Here is a 16,380-nt window from a genome sequence, read left to right as displayed (position 1 = left end):
GAGGAAAAACAATAACGGCAGCCGAGCATTCAAACGACAACGGCGCTAATCATGTGTGTCGGGGAGCGACGGCCACTTCCAGTTGTAAAAATCCACGTTTTCTGGCTTCACTGTCAAAAAGGTGAGACTGTAATCAAAGACATCTGCTCTGTATACATATCATTTTAGAGTCAAATAAGATGATGCATATTTGAATAGTTTCCTTTTCAGCATTCTTGGCAAAAACAGCACTCAGTGGGGCCAGGTTTATTGTTAATCTATACAGAGTCCAGCTCTACGGCGGGCTGACAAACACGCTGAAGGATCCTCCAGAGTATAAACTATTGTTGAAATGTGGTGCAGGAGTTCTGAACAAGCTGATCAGGACTGACTCGATGTTTCTGGATTTATGAATGCTCAACTGCAAATACACGTCTGTCTGTTCTGATGAATGTGTTTTCCGTCACTTTGCAGCTGAATTTCCCACTTTGCACACTTAAGCCAGCGACAGAAGGTTCCACTGAAGCTCTGCTTTTGTTTTTGGGGTCCAAGAGAAAAAATAAATAAATAAAAAAATTGAGAACAACAGATGCAGACTGCTCATAGCTGCGAGGGCTTTTAAACTTCTAAATATCAAAGAGTGCCTTTGCTTTCTTTTCGGTGACATGTTGCCAAAGAGCTGTGCGGCTCTCGCTCTGTAGCTGTGGAAACTGGTTCCACTTTATAGCCTTATACCGAAGCAAAACAGCTCCCAATGCTGCTGTGAAGTGTGGCAAAACACCATAGGTAGTATATGTACCGATTCTTTGACCAACCCCAGACGCTAATCGGATGTATGAAGGGTGCAAGAAGAAAGAAAGACTGCAGATTGTAATAAGGATTCGACACATGGGACCACGCATTAGCAGCACCGAGGTCAGCCTTTGGTGCAGATTCCAGCCTCAAAGTAGGATCAGGCTCCGCTGAACCATGCGGACGCTCTTACATCCCCAAGTCTTGGCCCCTGGCTATAAAATGCAATCAAGTTATCAACATAATTGAAGAGGCAAGTGTCACCCTGAGCAAGATGAAGCACCTGTCCTTGAAAATTAATAAATGAATGCATCAGTCGTGCTGCTGCTGCTTGGTCCTATGCCACGGAGTCTATGAGAGGGAATGGCAGCGTGAGCAGGCGGACACTTGTGAGCCCATGTGACACTGCTACAAAGCGGAATAATCCTGCATTGTGATGACAGACACACCAGACCGGATCAGCGGGCTTCCGGGTTACAAACAACCTGCTGTTGTGATGAACACCGGCTGCAACCTGCAGAGAGACCCAGCTAGTCCAGCATGCATTAAGAAAAAAAAAACTCACAATTTAATGAATCAAGTTCAGTTAAACTCCAAAAAGAGAACCTACTCCAGCAGTGAAACAGCCTCAATCAATCATACCCACCACCCACCCATGTAATCCCTGGATAAACCATTTTCACAACCATTTTACCTCCTCGCAGTGAATTAAAATGCAGCAGTGAGGGCAGAGAAATCTCCTCCTCATTTCCCTCCAATCCAGCCAAAGTTGTACCTGCAGCTCCTCCTCACACGGCTCCGTGCAGCTCTGATGTGCACTCACTGTTACTGGGACTCACCATTACCCGAGCGGTCGGACCGGACCGGCTAGCTAGCTGCTGTCACCACATTTAAATGTCAAGGTCCTTGAGGCAGACGGCGCATCAAGCCGCTGACCCCCGTATTCAAAGTGTTGGTCCCAAGGACATGAGAGGGAGGAAAAAATAAAAAAAAACCTACCGTTGGTCCACTGTGGGGGAAAAACAACTGAGTCCGAGCTGTTAGCAAACATCTAAATAAAGTTAAAGCTGCGTTAGAAACTTAGCATCGCTATTAATGTGCTAACTTACAAAAAGATGCAGGTGGATTAATATCTGAAATGTTCATAAAAAAATAACAAATAACCCCCCTGGAGCGACCTGGACATCGACATGCTCCTGCCATTACAAAGCGAGCGTTAGTAGGAAATGAACCTGCGCCCAGAGCTAGCTTACCATGGATCAAACTCGTGGATGATGCTCTCGAACCGGATCACCGCGAAAAGTCTGGAGCTGAATCCAGCCAGGCAGGCCAGGAAAAGAATGCTAAAGGAGAGTAAAGACTGCCACCCAGCTGGCTGTGTCAGTCCGCCAGACAGGCCTCCTTTGCCCCCTCCTCCTCCTCCTCCACCCGCGGCGCCGGGTCTGCTGTTCCCGTGCACCGAGCCCCCGGCGTTGGTGGACGCTTTGTGCTTGCCGTCGCTGGCTGCGTGGTGCTCCGCCATTTCTGCGTGCGGTGTCGGTTGGATTTGCTAGAGCGTCCCCCCCCTCCTGCCACGCTCCCGTGTTTCCCTCCGCTCCGTGCTGTCGTAAAACTCCCGCCCCGGGTTCCGCGTCCGCCTTCCTCGGGTATCCTGCCTCCGGAGTCCGCCGGCTGTGGATATATATGTATTTCAATTCGGTGTCGCCGCTCCGACAGACCGCCGTTACATCCCGAAACGCACACTCATGCGCCACATACCGAGGCTGCAACGCTCAATCCGCTTCACGATTGAACGCCGGTGGAAAGGGGCGGGACTGGGGCGATGGGAGGGGCGTTGGGAAGCTCTGGCGGCCCCTCACTGGTCGAGACGTATGAGCGGGCGGGGCTTTGAGTCTTTAAACCAATCAGAGCGCAAGAGCGACGAGATGGACAGATGACTCCACTAATGACAGCACATAAATTGTGGTTCATTGAAATAAGGATTATCCCTGTTATATATATATATATGAAATGGAATCACTGTTACTAACTATAAATAAAATCCTTATTACCCAATTAAAGTGAGCTGTTTCGAGCTTAATTAGCCATTTAAATAGAGAATAACAAAAAGAACTTGGTGAACACAAAGTTTGTGTCATTTCCTTGCAGCTAAAAGCTATAGGCAGGTGTGCGAAGATAAATGTGCTCTCTGAGTGCAATATTTCTGTTGCCCTTGGATGTTCAGGACTGAGTGGTGAAGTGGTAATAAAGATTGATGTGTCTCATCATTACTATGTCCCCCAGCAAAGACGAGCACGCAGCATTCATCATTCTCTTAAACTCAGGATGTACTTTCACAACTTGCCCCAAAGCCTTGAAAGCCCATACTGAAATATAGCACATTTTCTGAGCATTTCAGGTAAACGCACAGGTTTTTATTGATTGATTGCGTACATCTATTTTGCACCACGAGACAGAGGCACGATGTATTACAGGTTAATCTGAGGTCTGATCCGGTTCTAGACAAACATGTCCGTGGGAACAGAAGGCCTGGTCCTCCTCCATCTCATGCTGCTTTATGTAAATGCAACCCACAGCACAGCGTTTCATCTTACACCGAGGTTACACACGAGTCATTATGTGATCAAAGAAGTCTATTTTTAAACAAACAGTAACGCAATTAAGTTGTTGACCTGCAAAACATTATTAGAAATTTAAACCGTGACTTTATAGTGTATATGCACTGCACCTGATTACAGCACCCACCCGGTAATTTATGGGAATGTTTAAACAGATGAAATACATTCTGATAACTGCTTATTTGGTTTTATCCTTTTCCATTTATAATATAAAACGCACTGTTAATTCCATACAGTTTATCCGAGCATATTCTGTTTGCTGATTTAAAAACTTCACAAACTGGGCAAATTCCCATCCCGGCTTTGCATCAACACTGTTTACAGCTACCCTGTCACCCCCATAAGATCATGATTTGAAAAAAAAAAAAAAACCAATGAAATATTCATGTAGAAGAATTGCAGTGAAGTTTGAGCCGGCTTAACACGGCTGTAGATCAAGGCCATCTTCTGGAGAGACGAGGAGGAGATAAGAGCCCGTTGAAAACACGGCTTTGGAGAGACGGGGGGAGATGGACGGACGATAATGAAGGGAAGTAAAAGAATGATTATGAAAATTGATGGGGGTCATCGTGGAGTGTAGCTGGAGTGGCACGAGCGGATAAGAGTTCTGGGATCATGAGGAGATCACAGGAAAGACGGTATCACACGCTGCAGCTGAAAGTCAGAGGCAGGAAAGACAATACGCACACGGGCGTGTAAACATGTGTAATCCCACATACACACACACACGCATTCATCCCGATGATTACATGCGTGTGCAGGCTCACAGCGACGTGTTCACGCTTACACACAGGCGCCTCGATCATTTGTCAAGGCCCGCTTACGCCGTGACGTTTATGCCTCCACTCCTTCACCTCTTCCCCTCTACCTCCAAATTCTGAATGGATGACCTTTGAAACAAATAGAAATGCAGGCTGTGAAGATTGCTTCAATCGCATCTATTGTCAAAAGGCCAGACCCAGATGAAAGCCAGCCAAAATGAGTGCTGTTGCCAGGCAGGGCAGCTTTGCTTCTCCCCCCCGGTCTCCAGGGGCAGACTTGGATGTTTCTGTTTGCTTTGTCTTCTCTGTTTTTTTTATTTTCTCCCAAGAACATTTCAGATTTGCAGAGTTTATGCTTCTTAGGTGTCTATACTTTTCTTTTTTTTATTTATTTTGCCAAAGGCCAGTTGTGCAATAAAAACAAAAGCTTAAAATGAAGCCTGAAACAATCTTTGCACCTTCCTGTCTGTCATTCTCTCTTTGCTCTTTGAAGGCATGTGTGAGTTGCAGGAGGAAGCGAGAGAGAGAGAGAGGTGTCATAGCTGATCAAGAAGATTATATTCATTATGCTCATTTTTTAACAGCTTTTGCTTAAAATGAAGCCACTAAAAATGTGACTGGGAGAAAATCCCAAAGCCCAAAACATCCACAGTAGGTGCTGCCTCGACTAGCTTCAGCAATTTGTCTCAAAAATGCATAATAATCTCAAATCTCTCAAGCAATTGGTGTTATGTAACCATTTTGGGCAAAGCAAAGAATCCTCCTTGAATCGGCGGTCTCTGATGAGAACAAAGTTGCTGCACGCTCCAAAAGGAAGCCTCCAATTTCATGCACACGCGGCACGTGAAGTGCTCGTATGAAGGATGTAATTAGTTTTTAAGGCGCAGACAGACAGCGGGGTGGAAGATTCGTGAGAAGGAGGCACATCATGTTCTTGACATCTCTGCAGCACGAATCACAAGAGAAGCTTAGAAAATCACAAAAGAGAAGCATAGATTTGTGTTTAATCTATACAAACTTCTTTTTTTTTCCCTGTTGAGGGTCATTAGTGGGGGCTGGAGTCATTCCCATCATGCACTCGCTGGAGGGCAGGAAAACAACTTGATTGATTACCGATCCATCACAGAGATAGCACACTGACACCAGCACATTCATACGCCAAGACCAGGATCTTATTTTTTTTGTGTGTTTGCTTTGTTGTTGTCCTTTCCTTGGCACTGCTCTTCACTAATTGTCTCGTGCATCGTCTACACGTCCTGGGGGGAATCCAAATGGTGTACATTCAATCAAAAAGCACGGCGGAACATGATGTTCGCTCACTGTGAGCGCAGCAGACTTCAAAAAATGCCAAAGCAAACTTTAAAAATCCTATTCATCCCGTTACACTGTGATCCATTCTAACGGGATGATTAGCCGGCGCCTGGGGACCGCCGCTGCACACACACACAGCGATTCGCACCACAATCATTAACAGGAATGAGAGCACTTAGCATCCCAACAAGGTGCAGCATCCAACTGCTCTGAACTATTTATGTACCTGTAGCCAGCAGAGAGTTGTGCGGCGGGTTGTAATTCCATTTAAAAAGCATGTTCAGCATCAGAATAACTGCCTCCGGGTCGCGCTGCTTGTGACGCTAAAATAATTCCTTGGTTAATTTTCAAATCTGTGTATTCAGGGTTGAAGGGGTTCCCATGACAACGGAGTTAAACGACATCTTCGGTGCGTGTCTTAGTGATGAATCAGAGGACTGAAGGGGGGAAAAAGAACAACACAAACACAAGAGTAATGACCTGGATTAACTCCTGGTTGACGATGCTCTCTGAGTGCATGGGGTTACCTGTGCAGGCCTCATCAGTGACACATCATTTCACAGCCAGCACGCCTCATTTCTCTGGCAGTCAATGGGCCACAGAGAGGTAGTTAAATTTCATAGATTTGGACATAACCCACTCGGTCCCCGGCGACGCATCCGGATGAGACTCTACAAGCGCGCGACGTCTTAATCTTGACTTTGATGGAAGGTGTGCTGGCACAGGATCGGACACGGGGTTCACCTTGTGCGACGGGACTGTTAATCTTGATCCGCTGTGATTATGTATAGCGCCGCATGACTTACTTAGCTATTCATATGCACCGTGTACGGCGGAGCCCAGACTACTTCTTTAAAGAAAATTGCTTGTTGTTATAAAATATGAAATAGTGTGACAAGCTCCTATATTTTGCAACAGAATACGGCGTGATCTATCATCCCGGAGATCAGAGAGCTTTAGCTCAATTTATAAAGCTGCATCTGCCTCCAAATGCTATTGCATTCATTGCATTCATCTGTCATCCGCCGAAGGATATGAAAAGTTAGTCTCCCTGCGAGGCTGCGAGCTGCAGAGACAATGACAGTTTTGATTGAAAATATCTTTTCATTTTTTTTTATTTGATTACAAAAACACCTTCATCTAGCACGCTCTCCAAAGGGGAACAAAGCAATCAATGCACTCATCTTGTCAATGAGAACTTCCATTTTTTGACAACTGGGATCAAACATCAATGTGAATCTGTCTGTCGGGCCTTCGCATGCCTATTTCCCCCAGAATCACAAATTCAAGCAGTCACCCGAGCAAACGTTTTAATTCCTAATCAGGCTTTTAATCACAATAATCATCCCGTTAAATTACACAATCATTATGCAATTATTGGATTTTAACAACCTGCTGTCATGTATACGAATAAAACGGGTCTCAAATACGAATACAGACGGATAAACATTTATTTAATCCAGTAGTTTTTTATTTTTTATCTGAGAGCAACTCTCACAAGCATATCAACACTGAAAATTGCCCGAAAACATTCACAGTTCACCACATTCATCAAGATTGATTCTGACCTGTCGACAGCTGAAAGTGCCTGCAGTGATGCTTCAAATACTATTGGCATGCTGCATAGGAAGGGAAGGAAAGAAAAAAAACTATATAAGAAAGTTTCAGTTGATAGAGTGAGGAGAGAAAGAGAGAGGAAGGCAGATAGGGAGAAATAAGGAGGAGTGAGGAGCTAACCGGAGCTCAACAGAGATATCAACTGTCTGCAGGCAGAATGTCAGACTCCGAGAAGCTGGCTCGCATTTCTACCTCTTTCAGAATAACAGGTGCCTTATCAGAATTTCCCCTCACTTTGGAACGGTTCGAGCAGCGTGATGCCTTTTGAGGAGACTTGCCTTTCAGATATGAGAAATGTAATGCGTGGAAAAACAGTTGAACTTGCTCTGACATTATCCCCGCGGGAGAGAAAGAATACGTCTCGTGTGTTGAAAATTGAAGTATGCCTCCCAATTTCCCAGCTGCCTCTGCTTGACAAATGACCCTTCTTTCACTTGCCTGAGTGGCCGACGCGAGCTGTCTCAATTCAGAAGACAACAGATTTATGTGATATTGCTTCAATGACAGCCCTGGAACCTCAGTGGCAAAATTACGATGGCAGGACTCACAAAAAAAACCCCAAAAAACACAGAAGAGGAGCAGACATGCCAGCGTCCTCTCTGACTTCACAAAGCGTGACTGTGCAGCTCGTACAGAGATAACTACTATATGACATACGTTGCTCAGAATAGCCTCTACCTCGTCTCGTGATTTGCATTTTTACTTTGTGAATCCGCTGTACAACCGATGCCTGTGCTTTGTTTTCTCTCCCCTCCTTTTTAACGACCTTTGGAATAATGAGTAAATACATTAAATTAAAGGCCAACTCTGGTGTTATTTTCTGACCAAAGAGCACTTTGTAGAGGCGGCTCAATACCAAGAGGCCCCCTCGGTCAGGAGTATGCATCTCTGTGCTGAGCCCGTGTCCAATCGATTCTCCTGCTGGTTGCCCTCGATCGGTCATCTGACAGAACGCAATTCCCGCCTTTCAAATAAAGTTAAACTTAGCCGGCCTTTCCAATGAATATGGGAGAGATGGGAGGGAGGCTGCAGCAGGAGGAGGAGGAGAGATAGCAGCTCCTCTGGTGGCTTTTCAACTGTCCATGTAATGGAAACGAAGCCAGAGTCGGAGGAGGAGGAGGAGGAGGCCGAGCTCTGCATGATGAGTGGAAGCAGGAAGAAGCAGCTTCCTCCAAAAGTTCAGAACTCTGCCCTCCAATATGTTCGGGTTCTTTTTTTTTTTTTTTAATCCAAATGTAACCTTTACAGGCTCCGGTAGTCAGTCGTTAGGCTTTTACATTTACTTTTTTTATATCAACTTTCCGTGACCTTTGCTTTTCTTGTCTGGATATTACTGAAGTCCTCTGCGAAGCCACGTCAGCCTCTCGCGGAGCACTAACGAGAACGGCACAGCAATCAGTAAATTATTTATGAACAGACAAATTAATGCGGCTCGGAGATAACCGTCGAGCCAAATTAGTCCCAAATCATCATGGCGCCATACATGTAACGAGGAGATGACTGATGTAGGGAATTACTGCCGGCCGGGCTCGTGGGCTCAAATGACCAAAATCACTCCAAGTTTTATTGGAGACGCATCCCAATAAAACTGCCAAACAAGACTCAGACGAGCATCCTCCCAAAGAGAAACACCTTCATATCAAACATAGGAGCGCTGGTGACGCAGCTGTTTGTCCTTGGTGGGCTTGTTTTTTTCTATTAGGCGCTCTGGGAGGCTCATGGCTGAGTGCATAATGACACAATAGCTCATTCAGGCATAAGGAAATTAAAGTAATATCTGAACTATCAAGCCCGCTGCCACGAGATAAAAAATATCTGAGAGGACAGCGGGGGTAATGGCTCCTCATCTCTCCATCTCGGGGCCGGGGCTGCCTGCTGCTCCTATCTCAGCAGCCACATCATCCCCTGGACAATCGCTGCATCGAGTCGTGGTTCAGGGCCCGAGAGCTTCCCTCGAGAGCGGGACTCCTGCTGCCAGCTCTGAAGCCGCACGCTGCTTTTGTGAAACGTCAAGTGAACATCTAAATCAAAAAACGGGATCCGTAATCGACCCAGCGGAAGAAAAGAAGCGGCCTCTGGTGTTAACTGGACCCACGGAGCCGAGAGACGAGAGGTGACGCCGGGAGCGATTCGTCTTCTTTGTCATCTCCTTACTGAGATGCTTAAAATATTGTTTATAGCTCCCACCAACCGACGCATTTCCCAGCAAGCTTTGATTGATGTCTGAGGCATCGCCATGGCAACCGGCATGTAGGAATGATAAGTGACTTTGGCAGGAGAGCATCTCCTTCTGGATTATTACGACCACCTGAGGGTGATGTGAGCGTTTGCCGGCTTTGTGTGCGAACGGTGACGAGCTGTTCTTGGCCATCCGCTCCTCCGCCTGCTGCTGCTGCTGCTGACGCCCACTCAAGGGGTTAATCGGGTTAGGAAGCATCCTGATGGAGCAGCTGACAAGGATCCATACGGCGCCGCAGGTACCGAGCTCAGCCGGCGTTAATGGAGGGCCGCGGCCCGGTGGCTCCGGCGCATAGCTTCTGATGCTGGGAGAGAGAGAAACTGGACGGAGGGAGTGAATCAGACGGAGAGAAATTTGTTAAGTAATGTTTGCCAACAGCAACTGTTAAACGCAATTAGGCCCCACTGGGACACAGAACCGCTCCAGTGTTTGGTAACTTCCACCGAGTCTCGGTAATGGAAAGACCTGTCACATCTTGAGCTCAGCCCCTTCATTTTCACAGTGCACTGCTTCATTTTCAAACTTTTTTTTTTTTTCCACCCCTCAAAGCATAAATGTTAGTTCACTGGATCCTGCACTTCAGCACTTTGGTTGCAGGAGGCACAAACGGTGCCTTTGTGTGCAGCATCCGGTAGAACCACTGCTCCCTCTACTGGCGCAAAGGCAAAATGCAGGTTATGTAGGTTAATGTGCTGTGGTGTTTGCTGGCAGTGCAGTAAATAAGTGTGCACAAGCTCCCATGTTGCCTTAATTAAAACAAACCCTGGGTTGATTCCACAGACTAGAGGCTTCGTACTGACTGAACATGTCTTTATTATAATTATTATTAATTCAGAACCAACAGAGAAAAGTTTGAAACAAAAAAAAGACGTGCCGTGGTATGTAATTTATTTGTTCTCTTCTTGTTATTATAAAGCCGCCAAAGCCAAAAACTGAGAGAATTCATTTACAGGGTACAGCATAACAGGATTAAAGCTAACAGGATTATTGCTGACTGACTCTATGTGCTATATGATTCATGTCTAATTGCTTTACACTTGTCCCACACTGTTAGCCGAGCTGCACCCAGACCTTTTCCTACAGGAGCCGCGGCTGCTGCAAGACCTCGTTTTAATTTGCCATCGAAATGAAGACATTAGTTTCCCACTGAAGCTAACAAATGTTGTGTCAGTAGAAGGGAAAAAAAAAAAAAAAGAAGTAGGCTACTCCAGAAGGCATTTAGAGGCTTTCACTTTCTTTAAATATGTATCTCCCTCTTGAGAGCACAACTTCTTTGCTGCAGGGAAATTGGCATCCCATTATTTGATTGTGAAAAATGAAGAGGAATGTTACTCTTGTTACATCTGACACCCCTGTGGTAAATCCATTTATAATGCAGAAATTATAAATCATTTATCGTATATGTATCCCGCAGCGGTGTCCGATGCATCCGCGGTGCAGCCCACACCGAAACAGCTCCTGTGGCGTGGGTTTATGTAAATAGAGCGTGTAAACTGCAGGGAAAGGGCAACGGAAAACTCCCCGTGAGACAACAAATCAGCCCACCGCATTCGCAAAAAATTACTCTCCCACTGTTCCCGAGTGCATTCGCTTAACAGGTCATGCATTTTCAGCAGAGATGCCTCACAGCTCCTGCCTCAGATAATGCATTCTGAATGAAACAAAGGCAGTTAGATGTTGTTTTGTTGTTTTGACACAACAGATTGAGTGTCGGAGGCGTAGTTCTGTGGGTGAATTAAAAGAAGCTTCCTTGCAGACAGACAGACGGACAGATGGGCAGACGGGTAGGCAGGAAGCCACAGACAGAAGCAGACACATGTTCCGGTGTGAGTCAGCTGTGGGCTCAGGATGAAAGGTCCATCAGAGCCAGCAGACTGGAGCTGCTGAACCAACTCACCTGAGCCTGATCCAGGACAAACACTCACCGTGGAAAAGCTGTCAATCAGCAGGAAAGTGTCGCCGTGGAGATGAGTGACGGCGCAGACGTGCTTTGGATAAAACCCCAAAGTGAAGTGAGCTTAAAGGTGCAGTCTGTGATTTCTGCAGCCGTGAGGCCTCTCAGTCCAAAAGATGTGGTTTGGTGATGTCATCGAGCAGCGTGGGATCATGGGAGTTGTTGTCTTCACCGTTCCCCATGAAGAGACTGAACCATGTGTCTGTAGCTTGGTGGTTAGCACCGTCGCCTCGCAGCTAGAAGGTTGCCGGTCTGCGTCCTGGTGAGGACACCCGGGATCTTTCTGCGTGGAGTCTCCATGTTCTCTCCGTGCAGCGTGGGTTTTCTCCGGGTTCTCCGTCTTCCTCCCACAGTCCAGAAACATGCTGAGGTTAATTGGTGATTGTAAATTGTCCGTAGGTGTGAATGTGAGTGTGCTTGGTTGTCTGTCTCTAAGTGTAGCCCTGTGATAGACTGGTTACCTGTCCAGGTGAACCTGCCTTCACCCTGAGTCAGCTGGGATAGACTCCAGCCCCCCATGACTCTAGTGAGGATTAAGGTGTAAAGATAATGGATATTTCCTATAAAAAAACCCAACAGCTTTAAAACAACACATAGCGACAGGATGCATAGATGCTCACACACTGATTCATCACTGATCTGAGATGTGAACACTTCATCTGCTACCGTCCACTTGGCACGTTAGCTGCAAGTAAACACACTCAACAAACGAGCTGAAAGCTGCTCAAACCTGCCCAGACGTTCACAAATCAAGCGTCTGAAGCATCACAAACACCAAACGTAGTCGAGTACGGTAACACTTTTAATAATGGCTTTAGACTTTTATACAAAATTAATTTGATACATATACTTTCTGAGCTTTGGATCAGAATTCTCTTCTCTGTAAAAAAAAAAAACAAAACAACAAAAAACAAGAAAACGAAGACGTTCAGCTTTTACAACATACAGGCATCCTCCAGTTCAGAGTCCTCAATATACGCTCTATTCCCTTTTTTTCCTCTTGGTCAGATAAAAACACACTTTCACTTTTCCTCTGAGTAATATGCGCGCGCGCGCGCACACACACACACACACACACACACACACACACACACACACACACACACACACACACATATATATATACTGTATATCTGTTTTCTTTTCCTTTCAGGCTGATTTCTTTACTCTGCAGCTCATAGTCCTGGAGATATTCTATCAGCATTCCCTGCATATTATTGCCTTAAACAGCTCTCCAGCTTTTCCTCGTGAATAATTCCAATTGCACCTTGAATCTGGTGTCGTCTAGTCTTTTATCTAAAACCACCCCGGGAAACAAACTGGGCGACTATGAGGGGGGTATTAGTGTTATTAACATCTTTCATTTGGTCCCTTTTGGCTTCAGAAACATGTGCAGTCCCTTTACTTCCTATACCTGAAATGTGTAGTCAAAACAAAACAGAAATGGAATACATAGAATTTGGTGTGCATAGATATTCATAAAGTGCAAATAGTATTTGGTTAAAGAAGCTTTATAATGTGATCTCCCTGTTTGGTCCCGACTTGATCCTGATGCTTTGTGGAAGCTCGTGTCTGGCAGCAGTTCATTTTCTTCTACTCGACTTCCCAGTTTGCTCATCTGCTGCTCATCTGCTGCTCATCTGCGATGAACCGTGCCAGCAGCGCATCCACCGGAGCTCCTTCCTCCACCAGCTGCTCGGCTGTGATGCCTCGGCCGCCCTGACGGGGGCAGCGTTTCTGCTCAGCGCCTACTTCTCATCCACCACAAAGATCTCTTCGGGGATCTTCTCCTCCGAGTTGGAGCGCTCCGACAGCTTGTCCAGGTACTCCATGTCGTCGAAGCGCTCTGCGACACACTGGGCTGTGAGACGGGCCTCCGGGTCGTGGTCCCAGCAGTCCTCTATGGAGGCGCACACCATCTGGATGCCCTGCGAACGGACCACAGCAAGAGAGTTGGTCTGTGTCCTCACCTCGAGCTGAAACTGTTAATGATCCCGTGTATTTGCATATTTCTATTGGTGTGACTGTGAAAAAACCCAATTACAAGTCAAACTCCTGTACAGTCGTCCTCTAATCTGTTCATCCCCTTCTATGAAAGAAAATTCACAACAGTCACTCAAATAACTAGAAACTGAAAAAAGGGTTCCATCAGGCTGGTTTGCTTTAATATTTCTGTTGAACCACAATTCAAAAGCAACGTCATGATGTTTATTCAATTTTTATTTATTGTTACTTTTGTCAGTTTCAACTTATTTCAGCTGTTTTTTTCCTTCTATGAGGAACTAAGGCTGCAGATTCAGTATCATCCTTTAAATCACTTCTTAAAACCCACTTTTTGAGTGACGTTCTCTTTTATTTCTCTTCTAGATGTTCTTTTCCCTTTATATTGCTACCGCCTGCTGTCCGTCTCTCTTTTCTCTTTTCTTAATCTACTTTTATCTCCAGCTTTTTAATCAGTTTTATTATAATACACCTTCCAACAGTGACCCAGCCTGCTCTTTCTCATTTTCATTTAGTGTATTTTTACATCTTGAGTCTTCACCTGCACTTTTTATACACTTTTTGTTGTTGTCCTGTGTCGCCTCGTCTCTCTCTCTGTCGTATTTCTATATCATGTAAAAGCTCTTTGTGAATTCTGCTCTTAAAGGTGCTACACAAATAAAATGTATTATATTATTAGTAATCGGAGGGTATGAATGAATTTGAGGCCGACTGTAAGTAAAAGTATCGTCAGCAGAAAGGAACCTGACGTATGAAACAGGGCAGTGAAACATTCCTTTCACGTTCTCATGTTGTTGCTGCATATGTTCCCTGCTTTCATCCTCGTACTGATGCATTCTCAGGCTAATCAGAAATGTTTAAAAAGTCTATAGCATATGATTAGTTCCCTCTCAAGCCATCCAATGTCATATTTGTAGAAGCATTTTGAACTGTCCTATTTAGATTAGGTTACCTCGCTTCTGTGGTACAACAAAAATGAAAGTATTTTAAATTAAAACGTTTTTAGTTTTGCGTCACTGTGACATGCAGTTACACACAATTCAGAAAAAAAATATCACCGACTGACTTCTGCATCATCAACTGTTTGTTACCGTGAGCCCAAAGGTGAGACTTTTGTTTTTTCAGCTCCCCCAGAATCAGAGACTGTTTGATCTACTTGTCAAAAATCATGATGAGAAATAATTGTGAAAACTTCAGGACTTTGTCTTTAATAGTTCCTGAGATGTTGTCCTTCAATATCGTGTTTTTTAGCTAAAATTTAAGCTTTTAGATTTCATTTTTTTCAAATCTGCTGGAATGTTCTGGGGCTCAGGAGGTTAAATAACAAAGTTGTGCTTCGACAAGACGTGAAATAAAGTGTGTGTGTGTGTGTGTGTGTGAACGAGCTGCCGAACCAACGAGGAAGAGCTGTTCAATAGAAAACAATGCACTATTGTTATTTCATTTTTAAATTCTAAAGCATAAATAAAGTTTTCAGAGGTAAGACAGGAGGCAGGATTTTAACTGCTTTCCTTTAAAAAGAAAAAAAACTGCAGCTATTCCTGTCAATTGTCATGTGAACAGCTGAATCATAATCTGAGCTATTGTCTGCTCTGCCTGCAGTTCCTCGCTTCAGAACGACGATAAACACTGCTGATTTCCAACAACACGTCTTCTAAAACAGTCCTGCTCTAGCCTAACCGTCGTCCTGCAGCAGCTCCTCCCATCATGTGCGTCTACTCACTGTGTGGTTGATCCAGCTGTTGGGGATCTCAGGTCGTCCCCGGTCTCGGAGGACGCTGTCCTTCATGCTCTCCACGCATGGATGCTCCCTCAGGTTTCCAAACGGCGGCTCGTACTCTTTCACCTCTGCACACAGAAACACAAGAGGTCAATAAATTAAAAAAAAAAAAAACTTATTCAACTTCTTGTACAAACTTCTAATCCGACTGCTGAATGGAGAGGCGAGATCAGATGGCAGCGCCCCACACCAGCAACACCTCTCAAAGGATTCACTGTGCGTTCTAAATTAAAACTGCAGGTTGCAAACTTTAAATAGCACCGAAGCAGCACAAACACCCGAAGGAGCCAGCGCTGCTGATAGAGGGGCCGAGGAGGAGGTCCGCTGAAGAGAAGCACTATTATCACATTTCTAGCCTCAGCGTCGATGAGTTGAAAGTGTCTCAGCAGCACAGCTCCGGCTTTGTGTCAGAGAGCGCCTGTCAGAGTTGAGTTTACTCAGGGCGAGATTTCAAAGCGCCGGCGTGGAGGAAGCCGCGGGTCAACAGCTTCCAAAGAAAACCGATCTTTATGTGAACGAATCCTTGGAGCGGAAAACAACAAACTGAACTCCACGTTTCTCTGAGGGTTCAACGAGTTATCAGAGCATCCATTAAGATGAGTGAAGGCTGACGAACGCTGGAGTAAATAATGAGTTCAAGCTCATTTCCTGCGATTAAAACCAGGACAGGAAATAATACCTGGACACATACAGACAAAAGGCTTCGAAGTGAAAAACTGAAACATCTACTTATTTTTAGAGCCGGATCAATACTGGAGCTAGCGCCAACTTTCAGTGAGCAAAACACTCTGATACATCACTCATTATTCTTCAGATATGTATATGTCATGGTAGAGACAGTGATCTGGTAGAATCTGAGACTCTACGATGGCGGTCTCTACCATGACATATACGTCATCAGAGATTCTAGTAGAGACTGTCGATTCTGAAGATTGGTAGTGACTGTGATTGGCATTGCAAACCTTGTGTACAGGAACAGAAACACAGATTATGTGACTATAGTACCAAAATAATCATTTTATTTAGGTATCACCGTATACAAACCTACAAATACTGAAAAGGTTGTGAGATATTGAATGTATCATTATGCTATCTTCTTGTCATTATTTGATATGTGTGAAAAGTTATGTGAAAAATGAAACCTTTTCTACCAACAGAATCTCTGATTCTACCAGACTGCAGTCTCTACCATGACATACATATATATATTATATATGTGTCCAGGCCCAGATTAAAATATGGCCTGACAAATGTATGTCTGATTCACAATTAGAAGGGAAAACAATAAGCCATTAACTTTCCTGCAAAGTTTTTCACAAACTAGTTAG

General features: G+C 44.9%; 2 protein-coding genes across 3 annotated transcripts in view; both read right to left on the bottom strand.

The window, feature by feature from the left end:
* Positions 1–2,480, bottom strand: part of stt3b (STT3 oligosaccharyltransferase complex catalytic subunit B) — a 91,946-nt gene extending 89,466 nt beyond the window's left edge. Inside the window, exon 1 of the mRNA XM_008280809.1 lies at positions 2,025–2,480. Within this exon, the coding sequence (XP_008279031.1) occupies positions 2,025–2,293 (269 nt within the window). The 5' untranslated portion in view covers positions 2,294–2,480. The remainder of the gene's footprint in view (positions 1–2,024) is intronic.
* A 9,575-nt stretch (positions 2,481–12,055) lies between these two features.
* Positions 12,056–16,380, bottom strand: part of LOC103356582 (TGF-beta receptor type-2-like) — a 24,172-nt gene continuing 19,847 nt past the window's right edge. For both annotated transcript variants that reach the window (XM_008280795.1, XM_008280787.1), the window contains exons 6-7: positions 14,996–15,120; positions 12,056–13,199 (exon numbers count right to left, since the gene is read on the bottom strand). In XM_008280795.1, coding sequence (XP_008279017.1) covers positions 13,020–13,199; positions 14,996–15,120 — 305 coding nt within the window. In that variant the 3' untranslated portion in view covers positions 12,056–13,019. The remainder of the gene's footprint in view (positions 13,200–14,995; positions 15,121–16,380) is intronic.

Source organism: Stegastes partitus, unplaced genomic scaffold (genome assembly GCF_000690725.1).
Source record: "Stegastes partitus isolate 25-593 unplaced genomic scaffold, Stegastes_partitus-1.0.2 Scaffold6, whole genome shotgun sequence".
NCBI classification, from domain to species: domain Eukaryota; kingdom Metazoa; phylum Chordata; class Actinopteri; family Pomacentridae; genus Stegastes; species Stegastes partitus.
This window is presented reverse-complemented; position numbering and strand designations above follow the sequence as displayed.